The sequence below is a fragment of the Lithobates pipiens genome, unplaced genomic scaffold (assembly GCF_037356315.1).
Source record: "Lithobates pipiens isolate NorthernLeopardFrog02 unplaced genomic scaffold, aLitPip1_a1.2 Scaffold_28, whole genome shotgun sequence".
Lineage (NCBI taxonomy): Eukaryota > Metazoa > Chordata > Amphibia > Anura > Ranidae > Lithobates > Lithobates pipiens.
The window spans coordinates 49,878,735-49,892,348 of record NW_027507789.1 but is presented as its reverse complement, the minus strand read 5'-3'; the positions used below and the strand labels follow the sequence as shown (position 1 = coordinate 49,892,348).

Here is a 13,614-nt window from a genome sequence, read left to right as displayed (position 1 = left end):
AAAAATATAAATATATATATCTCAATCCAAGTCAGAACAGAAACAGTGATGTCATAAATAAATAAAGGCATATAGTATAAGTATATACTCACAGATATCTAGGCACAAAAGCTATTTAGGGCTAGTCTTTGGACAAAGCTTTAGTGAGAAGGAGGAGTCCACCATGCTTCACTACATTTTTAATATGTACATTTTAAATTAGATCTCAACTCTTAACTGGACAGAAATTGTTTTCTAAATTACAGTATGTGTATCAGAAACAATTGCCATTTTTTATTTTACTAAATATTTTCTTTACATTTTCAGTGATGTCTGCACAGCTGCTTGTAGTCACCACCAGAGAAGCATGGTAGGGCCACCAGGTAATACTTTAATGAGAGCTTTAGATTTACAGAGGCTAAACAACTTTTGAAATTATATTACCTTGTTAAGGCTTATACATTATGAGATTTTAGAGACTGGGTTTACAGCCACTTTAAATTTCAAATGTTTGGAGTTAATTAAACAGTGTGACCAGTAAGACTGATGTCTGAGAGAGGTCCTCCAACAGAGACCTAATCATGGATATTTTAAAATTATTGACCCATAAAGGATAAACACTGATTGTACTGAGGTCATTCTAATTTACTTTCTTAAAAATTGTGGTAAAACCCACGTTTTTTTCATGCAAAACGTGGGCGAATAGAGTTTTGCCACCTCCAGCAGTGGCTCTGTGCACACCGCTATTTGCTGTCACTTGTAAACACAGAAACCTGGCTTCTGTGACAGCACACCTCTCATGGCAGCTCCCACAGAACCATGCCTGGCCTGCACTCAGGGATGGTACAAGGAAGGAACAGCTACCAGGGTGCAGTATGTTTATGGACTGCAGGGGGGCAACCCATACTCAGCTGCAGTCTGGAGCTTGGATAGCAGTGCCCCCTATTGGATGATCTCACTGCCGCCGCTGGCCAAAAGGGGAGAGGTGGAGCCGCAAATGAGTGTGCACTGTGTGGGAAAAGAAGACTATTGAGAGGTGAGAAAGTGAGTTTTGTGTGTGCAAAGTTGAGAACTGTGGAGGTGCAGAGGTCAGACCTGAAGACAATACCTGCAGAGCTTAGCTGCTGAGGAGGTAGGGTTGGGGGGGTTGTGGAGATAAGCTGTGAAAGAAGGTTGCAGAGGTGAACTTTGGATGTAGATGTAGAGGTGCACTCGCTGCAGTGCAATTCTGAACCCTGCATTCTGTGCATAACGCACTCCTGAATTCTGCATTTTTTGCATAATACACTCCTAAACCCTGCATTCTGTGCATAGCACAATTTCAAACCCTGCACTCTGTTTGTAATGCACTTCTGAATCCTGCATTCTGTGTGTAATGCACTCTTCAATCCTGCACTCTGTGTGTAGTGTACTCCTAAACCCTGCATTCTGTGCATAATGCACTCCTAAACCCTGCAGTCTGTGTACACCACACTCTCGAACCTTGCACTCCTTAGTAGCACACTCCTGAACCCTGCATTGTGTGTGTAACACAATACAGAACCCTGGACACTGTCTCTTTCAAACTGTGTGATGGTGATTAAAACAAAAAACAAAGCAAAAAAGGAAAAAAATATAAATATATATATCTCAATCCAAGTCAGAACAGAAACAGTGATGTCATAAATAAATAAAGGCATATAGTATAAGTATATACTCACAGATATCTAGGCACAAAAGCTATTTAGGGCTAGTCTTTGGACAAAGCTTTAGTGAGAAGGAGGAGTCCACCATGCTTCACTACATTTTTAATATGTACATTTTAAATTAGATCTCAACTCTTAACTGGACAGAAATTGTTTTCTAAATTACAGTATGTGTATCAGAAACAATTGCCATTTTTTATTTTACTAAATATTTTCTTTACATTTTCAGTGATGTCTGCACAGCTGCTTGTAGTCACCACCAGAGAAGCATGGTAGGGCCACCAGGTAATACTTTAATGAGAGCTTTAGATTTACAGAGGCTAAACAACTTTTGAAATTATATTACCTTGTTAAGGCTTATACATTATGAGATTTTAGAGACTGGGTTTACAGCCACTTTAAATTTCAAATGTTTGGAGTTAATTAAACAGTGTGACCAGTAAGACTGATGTCTGAGAGAGGTCCTCCAACAGAGACCTAATCATGGATATTTTAAAATTATTGACCCATAAAGGATAAACACTGATTGTACTGAGGTCATTCTAATTTACTTTCTTAAAAATTGTGGTAAAACCCACGTTTTTTTCATGCAAAACGTGGGCGAATAGAGTTTTGCCACCTCCAGCAGTGGCTCTGTGCACACCGCTATTTGCTGTCACTTGTAAACACAGAAACCTGGCTTCTGTGACAGCACACCTCTCATGGCAGCTCCCACAGAACCATGCCTGGCCTGCACTCAGGGATGGTACAAGGAAGGAACAGCTACCAGGGTGCAGTATGTTTATGGACTGCAGGGGGGCAACCCATACTCAGCTGCAGTCTGGAGCTTGGATAGCAGTGCCCCCTATTGGATGATCTCACTGCCGCCGCTGGCCAAAAGGGGAGAGGTGGAGCCGCAAATGAGTGTGCACTGTGTGGGAAAAGAAGACTATTGAGAGGTGAGAAAGTGAGTTTTGTGTGTGCAAAGTTGAGAACTGTGGAGGTGCAGAGGTCAGACCTGAAGACAATACCTGCAGAGCTTAGCTGCTGAGGAGGTAGGGTTGGGGGGGTTGTGGAGATAAGCTGTGAAAGAAGGTTGCAGAGGTGAACTTTGGATGTAGATGTAGAGGTGCACTCGCTGCAGTGCAATTCTGAACCCTGCATTCTGTGCATAACGCACTCCTGAATTCTGCATTTTTTGCATAATACACTCCTAAACCCTGCATTCTGTGCATAGCACAATTTCAAACCCTGCACTCTGTTTGTAATGCACTTCTGAATCCTGCATTCTGTGTGTAATGCACTCTTCAATCCTGCACTCTGTGTGTAGTGTACTCCTAAACCCTGCATTCTGTGCATAATGCACTCCTAAACCCTGCAGTCTGTGTACACCACACTCTCGAACCTTGCACTCCTTAGTAGCACACTCCTGAACCCTGCATTGTGTGTGTAACACAATACAGAACCCTGGACACTGTATGTAGTGCACTCTTGAACCCTGCATTTTGTGCATAACTCACTCCTGAACCCTACATTCTGTTGTCAAATCCACCCTATGATGCAGCATGCATAAAGCACCACATCGCTACTCTCCTCCATGGGATGACGGGGATGGGCTCCTGCACCTAATCTCTGAGGGAAAAAAAGCATTGGAAAAAGCAAATATACAACAGCCATCTTTCTGAAGCCTACGTAATATAAAATCTTTAAAAAATTATGTTTTAGGGTTTTCTTTATAATAGTGAATAGATGACATTATCAGACACAGAACACCAAATTGTTTCCACACTGCACCTACATTTACACTGTAGGGAATACTATGGGATAGGAGATCCTAGTCACCTTACCTGTTAAATGCTTTAGTTAAATATTAAAGTGTACAGTAGGTGCAACTGACATTCCTTTCTTATTTTTTGGATAGAATGAAGAAGGGTTAGATGTCAACATTTTCCTACAACCTGGGCTCTATTGGAGAGATTTGTCTTCTCTTATCCTGCAGATAACTTTTTACTAGGTAGGAAGTGACGAACTCAGCTTTGCTCAGCGGGGGATCAATCCACTGATCCCCGCTGAGCAGGCGGGTGACAGGTCCTTCTCTGGTCACTGTGGAGAGATGGACCTTTCAGAGCCTAGCTTTCCTCTGGGGGCATTTGATAATCAAGTGATCTCTGATCGCCTCTGTGGGGAGATTGCCTGTCCGTTTTCATCCGATCCCATCCGATCCACCAGAAGGATGGAAAATAGGGTTTCCATCCTTCTGGATTTCACAGACAGGATCGGATAGCAGTGGGTGTCACTGTCAACGGGCATGTCACCGCTGACATCAGTACCCCATAGCAGGGGCGTACCAAGCGTGGGGCGGGGGGGCGTTCCGCCCCAGGTGCCACACATTGAGGGGGGTGTAAGTGGCTGGGTGGCATTGCTATGGGGTTCACTCTGCACTCAGACACTGTCTGACAGAATCCTGAAGGGAATCCCTGGCTCTGGCTGCTATGTTTTTTGTGAGTTTTTTGTGAGCTGGAACACCCCCAGCACTGCGGCCAAAATAGTATGGTCTAGTTTCTGTTTTCACCTGCTAGCTCCACCCACCACTGCTGAGCAGCCGAGCTGAGTGTGTCATCATCATTCAGCAGGGGGGTGGCTGCTGTTACACTCTGTGTCCACATCATCTAAACCTCCCCAGCTGAAGCTGAGAGCCGAGGTGAGGTGGTGATAGGGGGTGTGTGGGTTGTGAGAAGACGCTGGAGGAGTGTGTCTGTCCTGTCATCCTTAACTGTGCTGGCCTGTCATAGAAGGGGAAGGGGGGGGGGGGGTTGCTGTGTCCACCACCACCCAGGTATAGTGTAGCTGACCTGATGGGGGGGGGGGGAATGCAGAATGCAGGCATGTGCCATGTACCCATGTACAGGTTGTAGACTCCAGATTTTTGCTATGTATAGGTTGCAGAACGCAGGCGTGTGCTGTGTACAGGTTGCAGAATGCAGGCGTGTGCTGTGTACAGGTTGCAGAATGCAGGCGTGTGCTGTGTACAGGTTGCAGAATGCAGGCGTGTGCTGTGTACAGGTTGCAGAATGCAGGCGTGTGCTGTGTACAGGTTGCAGAATGCAGGCGTGTGCTGTGTACAGGTTGCAGAATTCAGGCGTGTGCTGTTTACAGGTTGCAGAATGCAGGCGTGTGCTGTGTACAGGTTGCAGAATGCAGATGTGTGCTGTGTACAGGTTGCAGAATGCAGGCGTGTGTTGTATATTGCTGTGTGACCACCACCCACCTATAGTAGCTGAGCTGTGATCTTACCTGGTAAGGGGAGGGGGAGGGGTGGTTTTGCTGTGTTCACAAAACCAGGTATAGAGTAGATGAGCTGATCTGATAAAGGGGGGACTTACACCCACATCTTGCAGCCATCAGATCCGTCCAGCAAGCAGCAGGTCATAGCAGCATCTTGCCATCTTCCCTGCAGCCCTCAGATCCCATCCACGTCCAGCAAGCAACATGCCTTGTCAGCAGGTCAGTTCCCAAATCTGAATCAAATCATCAATGCCAATGCTGTCCCCAGGGACAGATCCGATCTAGAGATCGCCATACAGTGGGATCTCTGGATCAGATCTGTCCCTGAGGACAGTATATAATGCAAAGTATGGGCCATACTTTGTATTGTCAGCTGTCTCCCCGTCTCACTCTGATGTCTCCCTCATAGCAGCTCCAGTCCAGCTCTCCACTTTCCTGACCTTGGCACGATCTGTCCAAAAATGTGGCATCTGCTCACACCTGAGTGACTGACACCTCTGTCCTGTCCTGTCTATTGTCACTGGCTACCATGGATGAACAGCATCGGCTGTTATTACAAGGAGCGGGAGGGGACGTCCCCATCCCCCCACAGGTCTCCCATCCCACCCGCAGACCTGAGCCACCAGCCAGCTGGCCAGAGACCTGAACAAAGCCGAATTTGCCTTTGATCAGGTCTCCGATGTAGAAAACTGGAAGCGACAGCACAGTGTCACTTCCGGTTTACTCGGTAGCCAACAGCGCCATTTAAAAAAGAAAGCAGAATTAAAAAACACTGATCTTGGCAGAGGAGGGTGTTTTTACAGTTGGGGGGGGGGGTGCCAGATATAGGATGGGCCCTGGGTGCCGAATGCTCTAGGTACGCCCCTGCCCCATAGGGATGAATGGAGCGTCTGATCTGGTCCGCCTGAAAAACTAACAGGCGGACCTGATCGGAAAGCCCATGTAAAAGGGGCCTATATCTCTCCAACAGCTACCCAAACATAAATAAAAGGGCTTCAGGCTTGTTGGCCATCATTAGTGTAGTAAAAGGAAACAGCTTACTTATACTAATTATAAGCACAATAGTTAGGAATGGCAATCACCTGTGCATAATCCCATCTTCTAGATCCATAACTGTTCACATTTCCAAACCAGTAGAGTCCAGTCTCATTCAGAACATACTCTGTTTTCTCTGCTTCATTACTCATGTACACCTCATCAGCTGAGGAGAGAAAGGAACCTTCAATTATGTATTCATTAGGCAGGAAAAGGTAGCGTAGAACATGGTGTGTATAGCATGAAAAAAAAACAATTGTCCCATCCACCCTTTTAAACTTCTGAAAATGTTAGATTGCCCAAAGCTGAACTCTGGCCAGGGATGAAACTCTGTTTGTTACTCTCCGCTTGCTACCAGGCATTCTATAACTTTAAAAAAAAAAAAATTGTTTCTAAGACCCATATACTTTATACTAATCTTAATCAGTGGTCCCATGATCTTTAGCAATTGAAGTTCTCGTTAAGGCAACTGGTCATGCAGATTACATCATAGCAGCTTTGTTAGGGCCGGTTCACACTGCGGGCGATGCGAGGCGACACGACTCGCCTCGCCGCAGTGTGACAAGTCGCCCCCGTTCTGTACAATGGAACCGTTCTGAGAGGAGCGACTCGAGTCGCTCCGACTCAGAAAAAAGGTTCCTGTACTACTTCTGGGCGACCTCGGGGCGACTTGCATTGACTTCTATACAGAAGTCATCTGCAAGTTGCCGCTGAGGTCGCGGCAGGTCGCGGCGAGGCAAGTCGGTGTCGCCTCGCATCGCCTGCAGTGTGAACCGGCCCTTAGGGCTTTTGTAGTGTTTTTGAAGCATTGAAAAAGCTTCAAGAATGCTTGATAAATGCCCATGAAAGTGTTGTTTTTCTAGTGCAGGGGTCCCCAGGCTTTGCAAACAAAGGGCCAGTTCACTGTCCTTCAGATGTTAGGGGGTCCAATGAGGATAGAAAATGTCTTGGGCCCAGCATCAGTGAGAATAAACATGGCCTCAGAGATGGTGGTCAGTAGGAGGAGTAATAGTGCCCCATCACTGGTATCAAATAAATAGTACCCATTGTTGGTGTCGGTGGGAGAAATAGTGCCCCATCATTGATACTAGTGGGAGGAATAGTGCCCCATCTTAAGTGTCAGTGACAGATATTATGCCCCAATGTTGGTGTCCATGGGAGGAATAGTCTCCCAAAGACCAGATGGAGTCTAGCAAAGGGCCACATTTGGCCCTCGGGCCACAGTTTGGAGACCACTTTTCTAGTGGGAAGTGCTTAAAGAGGAAGTGATGTAGAGGAAAAAATCTACTTTGAGGTGTGTTTAAGCTGTGGTGTGATGGCTGACATTTTTGTGAATTCTCTGAAAAATTTATTTGTATACGTTAATCTCTTTGACACTTTGCTTGGTCAAACTGAACTTTGGGGACACAAAAAGCTTTGCCACGGCAATACTGCTCCATTCCTCTGCTCCTGCCTGGCTGGCACTGTCAGTATTGCTGGCTGGCTTTATACTTCTGCCTGCACACAGAAGTAAATTTTTTTACCACATGGCTGCTCTGTACAAACAGGAAGTGGCTGCAGCTGCTCTGTCCTAGTTCTCTATTATTTCCCAGTGCATTGTGGGATACAGGAACCTCTATTGCTGAGCTGAGTGTGTGAATGAACTACAAACCCCAACACCCTTTACTGCTGTTGACTTGTAGTTCTCAATGAGCTAGTTCCATGATTCTTCTTGTATCTGATTGCTCATACGGGATGTTCCGGCGCACCTATACACTTATAGTTCTGTGAGAGACCTACATGGCATCAGCGATCTGCTGATCGTTGGTGCAATGCTTTACAGGTTTCAAAAAATGAATAATAAATGCACATATTTTTAACAGCAAAAAAATGTGCATTTATTATTTTTTTCTAAGAAGCAAACTTATCCTACACATGGTATTGACACATATGTAAACAAGCCCTTAGTGCAAGTCTATTTCAGTGATTGCTTGCAGGCATTAGCAAAGGACATGGACATTGCCAGAGGAATACACTGCAGTGCTGAAATATCACAGGACAAAAAAACTTGCTGTCATGGACCACAGATTAAAATAAGTATATGTAGGTCTTAGAACCTTTATTTTAAAATAAAACCTATCAAATTCCAATAAAGGAGTGTAACTAATAGTATTTTTTTTTCCCAGCCAGAGTTCGTATTTAAAGTATATTTAAAACAAAAGCTTATCCTTCAGTTTTAGGTAGTGTGGATTAATTAGGACTCCTGTAAGATTTTAACTACTCAGAAAATAGAAAAAGCCAACACCCTATAGTGAACCTCAGTTGTTTTTTGGGGGCTCATCAAAACAGATGACAAATATGGTGTCAAAAACATGTTCCTCCATTGACATTGTGGGGCCACGCAGGACCCCTTTATCAAGATGACACACCATATCACAGCTAGTCATGCACTCCCTATCCGAGACTTTCAGAGTTAGGTGCTGGTTGTATTTGTATATAGGTTTTAACTGCCATCTGTGATGATGCTGCAGAGATTTACCCTCTAACTCATGATTTGTGTGTGGGGGTATGCGATGTTGATGTGATGTTTCTTCAGTTGGGGCTGAACATGCTAATCATACCATCAAGTAAACAAGTAAAACATGCTGTCAAAGCAATTTAGATAACCTACCTCTTGCCCATGGGTTAAACAGCACAATGAAGGTTCCCACTCTGGACACATTTGGCCTTCCTCCACTGGTAGTCTGTACACTCATGTTATAGCGGCCAATACTGGCATTGACTGGAATATTTACTGTAGTGTTCATGACGTTGTTACTGCTTGATCCACGTACCGCACTCCAGGATGTCCCACTGCTATAGCTGGACACTAGCATTTCTGCCCTTGTATTTGTCTGTGTTGAAGGAGAGGGACCTGACAATAAAAGCAATTATTTGTTAAAATGAAAATTACATAATTTTATATACCATTTTCTCAGCTACATGCAATGAAACCAGTTACATATTAGCCATTGCAATCTAATAAGTAAAACTGTTTTGGTATGACTAGGGTGGTTTGTAATGCTTTTAGCAACCAATCAACACCTAACTGATGTAACCATCTGAATAGTTATTATGGCATTGCCTTTTTTTTCTTTCTTTAGGTTTAAAGCGGAACTAAACCCATCGATTTAACAGTTTCCAAAAAGTTACATTACTAGCACTTGCTGGGAATGTACAGTAACTGTCGCACTTGCTGGTAATGTACAGTAACTGTCGCACTTGCTGGGAATGTACAGTAACTGTCGCACCTGTTGTGCTCTCAATCACACTGTCAAACAATTTAAATGGCTGGTATCATACACGATCACATGGGCAGCATCATAGCAGTTGAAGATCAAACAAAGGCCAAGATGGCACCTTATTTGGCTAAAAACGATAGGAGGGTTTAGTTCCGCTTTAATAAAAATAGCTTCCCATTTTTGTTGTAAATGGAACATGCAATTTTGTGAGCATAAAATGAATACTGGCATGGCATACGTGATCTAATACATACATACACATCTAAAGCTGAACTTCAAACTGAAATGCCGCATACCCACGACTGGGTTTTCCGTCAGAATAAAATCTGACAGTTTGTTTAGAACGTGCTGACGTAAAACACGTACGACGGGACTAGAAAAAAGAAGTTAAAGTGGTTGTATACTCTTTTTTTTTACTTTTACCTACATGAAAGCCTATAATAAGGCTTACTTGTAGGTAAAAAAAATATCTCCTAAACCTGTACGGTTTAGGAGATATTCCCCTCGGTATGCACCGCTGACTGCAGCGGCGCATGCGCACAAGGGGATTCTCGGCTGAAAATCCAGCAGTGGCCGACCGGCCGGGATGAAATCTCCCACGCGCATGCGCGGGAGTGACGATATCGCGGCTCCGGCCACTCACAGCGCCAAAGCCGCAATACCCGGAAGAAACGATCGGGCCAGATATCGGGGCCTCGTTCTAAGCTAAGTATTTCATAATGAGCTAGTATGCGGTGCATACTAGCTCATTATGCCTTTTGCTTTGCAGGTGGTAAAAAAAAAAACATTAGCGGGTTTACTACCGCTTTAAATAGCCAGTAGCCAATAGCTGCCCTTGCATAGTTTTTGGTCCGTCGGAATAGCATACAGACGAACGGTTTTCCCCATAGGAATTGATTCTGTTGGAAAGATTTAAATCATGTTCTATTTCTAGGTCCGTCAGAATTTTTGAAGAAAAAAAGTCAGATGAAGCCCACACAGGATTGGAATATCCGATGAAATTATTCCGTCTGACCTTTTCTGCCGGAAAGTCTGGTTGTGTGTCTGTTCTCCGGCATTAATGTACATGGCTCAAGAGCAGTCGAGAGCCACAAGTGCGAAAGGTCACCAGCTGCTTCCTGGTTGACATAATTATGCCTATACACGCTATCCTCTCCTGGTACTTACACTCCTATTGCTGTGGCTCTCATGACCTCTACTGCATACATTCGACTAGTACCCAACAGATTCCTGCTTGCCATATTGTCATCTACACACACAGTAGGAAATACTGCTGTTTTGTGCTGTGAGCGTCACTATGCCAACAAGAAAGCAGCTTGGCAGCCACAGACTGGAAGTGAGAGGAAGGTAGGTGCTAATGGATCCACAGTGTGTATGGGCATCAATATGGGAACCATGAAGCAGCTGGAGCACCAACGCCCACTTTCACATTCATTGCCACTGCACCAAATTGAGCAACCGTACTGGCTGCCACTGCATTGATGCATATTTCTGCACTTGATGCTACTTCATCAACATACTTGACCCAATTCAGGCCAATGCATTGATGTGCACTTAAGGATTTACTGGCACTGCATGAACGTGCAGGACCCTACTAATTGCGACTGGAGTAATTTGCAGTTTTATTCTCTCTGCCACTGCATTGATGTGTACTACTCCAGTTGTTGCCATTGCATCAATGCATGATCTGATCAACTCAGTGTTGTTTGTATTAAGAACTTTAACACATAGTTTCCACTGAATATTACTTCTTCTTTGGCATTTGGCATATATAGCTGATTCGTCTGCTCTATCTTTATCTCTACTATCAAATGTTTCTTTTGTGCAAAATATTTCAAGCAAAATTGTTTCAGTGGGAGGTCCACATCTAGTGACATGCATATAACTACATGACCATTACTAGCTGTTCATTTCTTACAAAACAAACTCATCAGGAATGCCTGATGTGTTATCTTCTTCTGAAAAACTGGAGATACTCCCTACCCCCAAGTCACATTCAAATTTCAGTTTGATTGATGGCTGTTTGGAAATAGCTACAAAAAGATGCATTTGGCCTAATTGTCATCTTTAATATTCATGGATTATGAAATTTGACAAATCTTAGGCTAGACAAGAAAGGAAATTAGACAATTCTGAAAAAAATTGTTTTGAATCCGTGAGAAAATTACATTTTCAGACACTAGTCCTTCAAGTCACATAAAGATAGTGTTAGTAGTAAGTTATTGTAATTTCTAACCATGGATATACTTTTACAGAGAATTGTTAAAAACAAGGCTTAAAAAAAACTGAATAGTCATGCTCTGCAGTCATACTTTTGAAGCAATTTCTCCTTTGTTAAGTTTACTGACTTTGCTTAAACCTGACTCCTCAAAGTCGGAAGTGGCAAGTGCCCCAGAAGTCTATGGGGGTTGTTTACGAAAGGCAAATCCACTTTGCACTGCAAGTGCACTTGGAAGTGCAGTCGCTCTAAATCTAAGGGGTAGATCTGAAATGAGTGGAAGCTCTGCTGATTTTATCATCCAATCATGTGCAAGCTAAAATGCTGTTTTTTTATTTTCCGTGCATGTCCCCCTCAGATCTACAGTGACTTTACTTCCCAGTGCACTTGCAGTGCAAAAGTGGATTTTCCTTTAGTAAATAACCTCCTATGTGACTGTTGGTAAACTCCTCCTGAAAATGAATACCAGGGTCAAATAGCACAGTAGTAAAGTGCATCTAAAGCCAATTATGATACTTGTACTTTTGCATAGAGTAAAAAAGGGACTTTCACAGATAACCAAGTGTATATTGTAGGTGCTGATTAGGGATGGCCTTGTGGTTCGCCCGGTGGTCGGTTCACAGTGAATTTTGCTCGTTCGTGATTCGCCAAACCGGCAGACTTCTGGTGCTGTTCGCGCGATGGACATATGCATTTACATAGTGAAGAACTTTGACCCATGATGACACATCCATCATGGGGTTCAGGACAGCCAATTGAGACATTTCAGCACATGGGCAATGGGACATACCCCCTACCTTATAAATAGACCTGTTCTGGCAGCCATTTTACATTCTGTCTTTTGTCAGTGTAGGGACAGGACGCTGTGTGGAGCAGGGACAGTCAGTTTAAACACTAGCTATTACTATTGGGTCCACAAAAGTTCTTTTAAGGATTGGTATAGGTGTGCAGTATATAGGGTTGTAATACACTTAGAATATACTTTCTTTCAAATATACAAAGTATATTCTGGTGTACTGCTGCTGACTGCTGTGCTGCTGAGTGCCCTGCTGACCGATTCTACAGCTGTTATTTGTCAGTGTAGGGAAAGGACGCTGTGTGGAGCAGGGACAGTCAGTTTAATCACTAGCTATTACTATTAGATCCACAAAGGTCCTTTTAAGGACTGGTATAGGTGTACAGTATATAGGGTTGTACACATATAATATAGCTTCTTTCAAATAAAAAAAGTATATTATGGTGCACTGCTGACTGCTGTGCTGCTGAGTGCTGACTGATTCTGCAGCTGTCTTTTATCAGTGTAGGGACTTAGGGACAGTTTGGTGTTTAGAGCAGGGACAGTCTGCAAATCACTAGCTACTAGGTCCACAAAGGTCCTTTTAGGGACTGGTATAGGTGTATATTATATAGGGTTGTACACGTATAATATACTTTCTTTCAAATATAGAAAGCATATTATAGTGCACTGCCCTACTGCGCTGCTTACCGATTCTGCAGCTGTCGTTTCTCAATGTAGGGAGGGACAGTTTGGTGTTTGGAGCAGGGACAGTCTGCAATTCACTAGCTGATAGATTGATAGACCAGTGGCCCCCCAGTGGCCCCCCAAAACGACTGATTGAAGCGAGGTGTTATATACCTTCTTCCACATACATACTCCACTTCTCTAGAGACTTTTGTCACAGGGTCATTTAAAAAAATTACAGGCAGAGGAAGAGGCAGGCCCTTCCTCAGGGGTGGCAGGGGTAGGGCAGGAGCAACAGGCTTGAGCCAAAGTGGGAAATTGCAGAAGGTGCGTTTGATTACATCAAAGGACGCACCAGACTTGGTTGAGTGGCTCCCTCAGCCTTAATCTTCTGCACCCTCCTCATCCTCTCGATCTGCACCCTCTTCTTCACTCTCTGCTGTGTGCACCCCTAAAGACACAACCACCAACACTACCACCACCATATACCCTCTGCTTGAGTCACAGGTATTATTTTCCGATCCATCACAAGACATTGCCGATGCACAGCCACTCTTGGAATTGGATCAGGAAGAATAGGTAGCAACAACCGCCACTCAGCAGTCTGACGACAGTACTCAGATCAGCCCAAGGAGGAGGTTGGTCCCCAGTATTGCTGCCTACTCCGAGATCTCTAATTATAGCGGTGGGGAAGGTGACGTCACATGGGTG

At 44.0% G+C, this 13,614-nt stretch overlaps 1 protein-coding gene across 1 annotated transcript in view; it reads right to left on the bottom strand.

Moving 5' to 3' along the window:
• The window catches only part of LOC143935371 (protein-glutamine gamma-glutamyltransferase E-like), a 68,128-nt gene that overhangs the window by 42,049 nt on the left and 12,465 nt on the right, over positions 1–13,614 (bottom strand). Inside the window, exons 2-3 of the mRNA XM_077459192.1 lie at positions 8,614–8,856; positions 6,011–6,129 (exon numbers count right to left, since the gene is read on the bottom strand). Coding sequence (XP_077315318.1) covers positions 6,011–6,129; positions 8,614–8,856 — 362 coding nt within the window. The remainder of the gene's footprint in view (positions 1–6,010; positions 6,130–8,613; positions 8,857–13,614) is intronic.